We start from the raw sequence: 4,418 nt of genomic DNA on the forward strand, positions 1-4,418 counted from the left end.
ATTTGTAATCCTTTGGATATATACCCAGTAATGGGATTGCTGGGTCAAATGGAATTTCTATTTCTAGGTCCTTGAGGAATTGCCACACTGTCTTCCACAATGGTTGAACTAATTTACACTCCCACCAACAGTGTAAAAGTGTTCCTATTTCTCCACATCCTCTCCAGCATCTGTTGTCTCCAGATTTTTTAATGATCGCCATTCTAACTGGCGTGAGATGGTATCTCAATGTAGTTTTGATTTGCATTTCTCTAATGACCAGTGATGATGAGCATTTTTGGTCTTGCTGCTAAGTGAACATGGACCCATCACCCAACTAACTGTATTTTTCATTCCAAAATATTTGCTTTCTGATTATAAAAATGTGCCTTTTAATTAGAGAAGAAGGAGGAAATACAGAGACAAATGAAGACAAATAAAATGATCCCCCATTTCCCAACCGATGTCAACTAAATTAATATTAATCTATTGATATTTCCTTCATATACTTATTAATACAGATACAGTTATTTTTATTTCAATATTGTAGACTAAGTCGTATTAATCTTATTATTCTGCTTTCTTTTCTTTACATTTCTTCTTGCCTTTAAGTATTTTTGAAATTTCAATTTTGGCTGGATGTGGTGTCTCGCGTCTGTTTTCCCAGCACTTTGGGAGGCCGAGGTAGGAGGATTGAGCCCAGGACTTTGAGATCAGTCTGAGCAACATGGTAAAATCTCATAGCTAAAAGGTTTTTTAAAAATTAGCTGGTCATGATGGCATCCACCTGTAGTCCCAGCTACTCCAGAGGCTAAGATATGAGTCCAGGGAGATTGAGGCTGCAGTGAGCCAAGATTGTGCCACTGCACTCCAGCCTGGGCAACAGAGAGAGATCTTGACTCAAAAAACAAAGATTAGTATTTTTAACAGCTGGAAAATATTTCTACATCTGATTATATGAAAATGAATATGCTCATTAACATTGGCCAAGTAAGTCATTTGTAGTTTTCACCTATATATATTATTCTATATGAGCATCCTGTATATAAATCTTTGACTAGGAGGAGTATAAAAGTGATACTCCTGGTTCTTCAAAGGCTTGCTGTCTCTCTGTCTACCCAAGATTCTTTGAGAAAGTACTATTTAGTACCCATTATACTCTTTCAGCATCATTTTGTACACTTTCATGCACACTCTAATCTGTCTTTTAAAATTGTTTGTGTATTATATTTGTAAATGTATTTAAGTACAGTATGTGTTTGCATTTTGCTTTTTATCCTAATTGAATCTTATCCTTTAATAAGCATACTTAATACTTTTATATTGATTATTATAATTCATATACTTTATAGTCTGTCATCGTATGTTATGCTGTTTCATGTTTCCTGGGTCTTTACCCTTTTCCTCTGATTTTTGCAATGTGGACTTGGCTTTGTTTTGCAGTTGCCTCAGAGATACTGACTTAACAAAGCTTATGCTTACAAACTATTCCAAAGAAAACCGTCATTTCCTGAGATTAATTGGCTGCATGATATTTGTTTTGGGAAATTACTTGTTTGCAAAGCCACTGGTATATTCCAGGGGACTGCCAGTCTTGAGAACAGTGGTGTTTTCTTTATATTCCACTTGTGTTGGACTTGTCTTTCTCTCGTTCACATTTGTCAATTCTTTCCAATATGCTGAGGAGATGAAAGAGAAAAAAAAATGTGCACTGACAGTTGAGTGTCTGCAGTATAGTCCTTATTTACACAGAGTATTTTGTTTAGTCTTAATAATCCTGTGAGGCAAGTACATTGTCATTTTACAGATGAGGGAACTAAAGTTAAAAGGCATGCTTGGTCCATTTAATGTCCTTAGCAAATAATAGAGTCAGAATTCAAACTCCACATTGTTCTTCAACAAATACTTATCTAGTGCTTACTCTATAGAAATTGTTGTACCCTTTAGGATACATAGGGGAATAAAATACGCAAAAATCCCTGCCCTCATGGAGCTGAGACTCTAGTGAGTAGAGAGAGATACTAAACAAGAGAGGAGGCAGACACATTGGGAAAGAAAGGGACAAGCACTGTGTAAAAAGTAAATTTGAGCAGAGTAAAGGAAATCCAGAAAGGGTGACAGGTTTCAGTTTTAAACTGGGAGGTCACAGCAGGCTTCCTTGGAAAGTGATCTTACTCTGTAGCTTATTTTCTTTGTACCACGCTATACTGCTGCTGCTGTGCTAAAATTCATTATTATTGGATTACCCCGTCTTACCAAATTAGGGGCCTAAGGCTTTCTGAGTTTCTTATTACTATGAATGTAAATCTTCTTTCCTCCATAAAGAAAGAGGGCAAGGATTTTTTTGTTCTGTTTTGTTTTGCCATAAGATTTTTCCAAGCCTAACCTCATTTAAAACTCCAGCTTTCTTTACAGTATTTTTTACAAGCAATTTTCTCTCTCATTATATTTTTTATGGTGATTTTACTTATTTAACATGTCTTATTTCACAACGGATATGCTTTTGAAGAGTTTCATGTCAGTGGAATTTTTGTGAATAACCATCAAATTTTAAATTCCATTTTACTTTTTTGTAACTTGGATAGTTGTGCCTTGCATTTTCTGTGTTAATATTTTTAGTTATGGGGCTGTTTCATGCATGTTGAGCCAGGTGGGGATGTGGCAGAGCTTATATGAAATAAACTTGTTACCTTCCTTAAAGTGTATATAAGAAATAATAAATGAAATAGCGAGTAATAAATGTCTGCTTATGATATTTAAAACAACATTAGCTTTTCATTTTACAAGTGGTACTAAACTGAGGGGATCGCCAGTGAGAAATGTCTTATGCCCTTTAGGTTATAGGGAGAGATGCCATCTAGACCATAAAGCATTTTGCTTCAATAGTTTATAAAATGGCAAATACATTCCGTTAGGATAAGAAAGGTATTGTTGCCCCAGGGAGTTATTTCTCTGGAGATGTTTAAATCCAATAGCTGGGAAAAGGAAAGGGTGGTTGAGGTGCAAAGGACACTGATTAAATGCAGTAACTCTTATTAATTTTCTTTGCCCAATAGTGTGGGTGTTAAAGTTTGTTTATTCCAAGAGTGATTTTTGTTTTTATGCCTGTTACTACATATTTGATCGTAGAAATTTGCATAACATGTATTGTATAAATGATCAATTGGTGTATCTTCAGGTTTTTCAGTATAATATGGTTGGTCTTTGGGTCTTTTCTAGGTTTGTGACTTGGCTTTTAGCCTGAAGAAAATGCTGATTCGACACAAGATGACTCATAATCCCAATCGTCCACTGGCAGAATGCCAGTTTTGCCATAAGAAGTTTACAAGGAATGACTACCTCAAAGTGCACATGGACAATATCCATGGTGTAGCTGACAGCTAATGGGGGCTGTAAAGGAATTAAACTATTCAGAAAGGCTCCTAATATGAATCCCAGATTTTTCTCACCTGATCAGCATAACAGAAGTAGCCAAAAGTAACTTACTGTTCTCATAGTTCTTATTTGCCTACATTTAGAGTCTGTAGATGCATATGCAACCAAAAAGAATCTTATTCTTACTGAGAAATGGTATAAATGGAAAAAAAAATACAACTCCGTAGCCTTGCAAAATGCAACTTGTGCTCTGTCTTATAAAAATGGAGAAAGGAGTCATGGCTCTCTTTCTTGGCCATCTCTCTGTAATGAAGTTTATTAATATACTTCCCTTATAGGCTTCTTTATTTTATTGTTATTCTTTGTATGTATGTGTGTCTGTATGTGTCTGTGTGTGTGTGCACTCACTTGCAAATACTGGTTGTTGCAGCTGGTTTTACCAATTTAAATAGAAATAAATCAAGATATCCAACTATTTCTTTGCAGACAAGGGTAAGAATAAGTTATCAAAGTCTCAAGTGTGATAGGAAAATAAATACTTGCTATTTTATAAAACAAATCAAGAGTTGATCTTATCTACTAACTATGCAACAAATGAGTTTAAAATAAAGAGATATCTGATAACTAAAACATCAAAATATTGCTCATTTCAGAGAATTCTTAGGAAGCATTATTTACTCATTCAGATGCAGACATTCATGGTCTGTGATACTTTTATAAATTCTACACAAAAATGATTGTCACATTTAAACATTTATCAGGCTACCCCTCTTGAATTTAGACCATTTAGCTTTAGAAATTAACAGTATACCAATATATATAATTAAAAATAGAAACCAAATAGATTCTCCATATTTGGAGACAGAGGGCAGAACAATAGTGACATTTCCACATTATTTATGATCAACATAGTCCTTTCCCCTGTCCTTCCATAAAAGTGCACAGAACATGTTAGTGCAAATACAGTCCTCAGAGCATTAACATTCCATTTTGCAAAAGACATTTTCCAGAATTTTGGCAGTAGGTAATTTTGAAACACTTTTGAATTACCTTCAATCATCCCT

At 34.8% G+C, this 4,418-nt stretch overlaps 1 protein-coding gene across 4 annotated transcripts in view; it reads left to right on the forward strand.

Annotated features, from left to right (window-relative positions):
- The window catches only part of PRDM5 (PR/SET domain 5), a 218,462-nt gene extending 214,761 nt beyond the window's left edge, over nt 1-3,701 (forward strand). For 3 of the 4 annotated variants that reach the window (XM_032292421.1, XM_032292419.1, XM_032292424.1), the window contains one exon: nt 3,199-3,701. In XM_032292421.1, the coding sequence (XP_032148312.1) occupies nt 3,199-3,363 (165 nt within the window). In that variant the 3' untranslated portion in view covers nt 3,364-3,701. The remainder of the gene's footprint in view (nt 1-3,198) is intronic. The other variant, XM_032292420.1, reaches the window with a different exon arrangement.
- Nucleotides 3,702-4,418: the final 717 nt, after the last annotated feature.

The sequence above is a fragment of the Sapajus apella genome, unplaced genomic scaffold (genome assembly GCF_009761245.1).
Source record: "Sapajus apella isolate SASKATOON/1434 unplaced genomic scaffold, GSC_monkey_1.0 scaffold27, whole genome shotgun sequence".
NCBI lineage: Eukaryota > Metazoa > Chordata > Mammalia > Primates > Cebidae > Sapajus > Sapajus apella.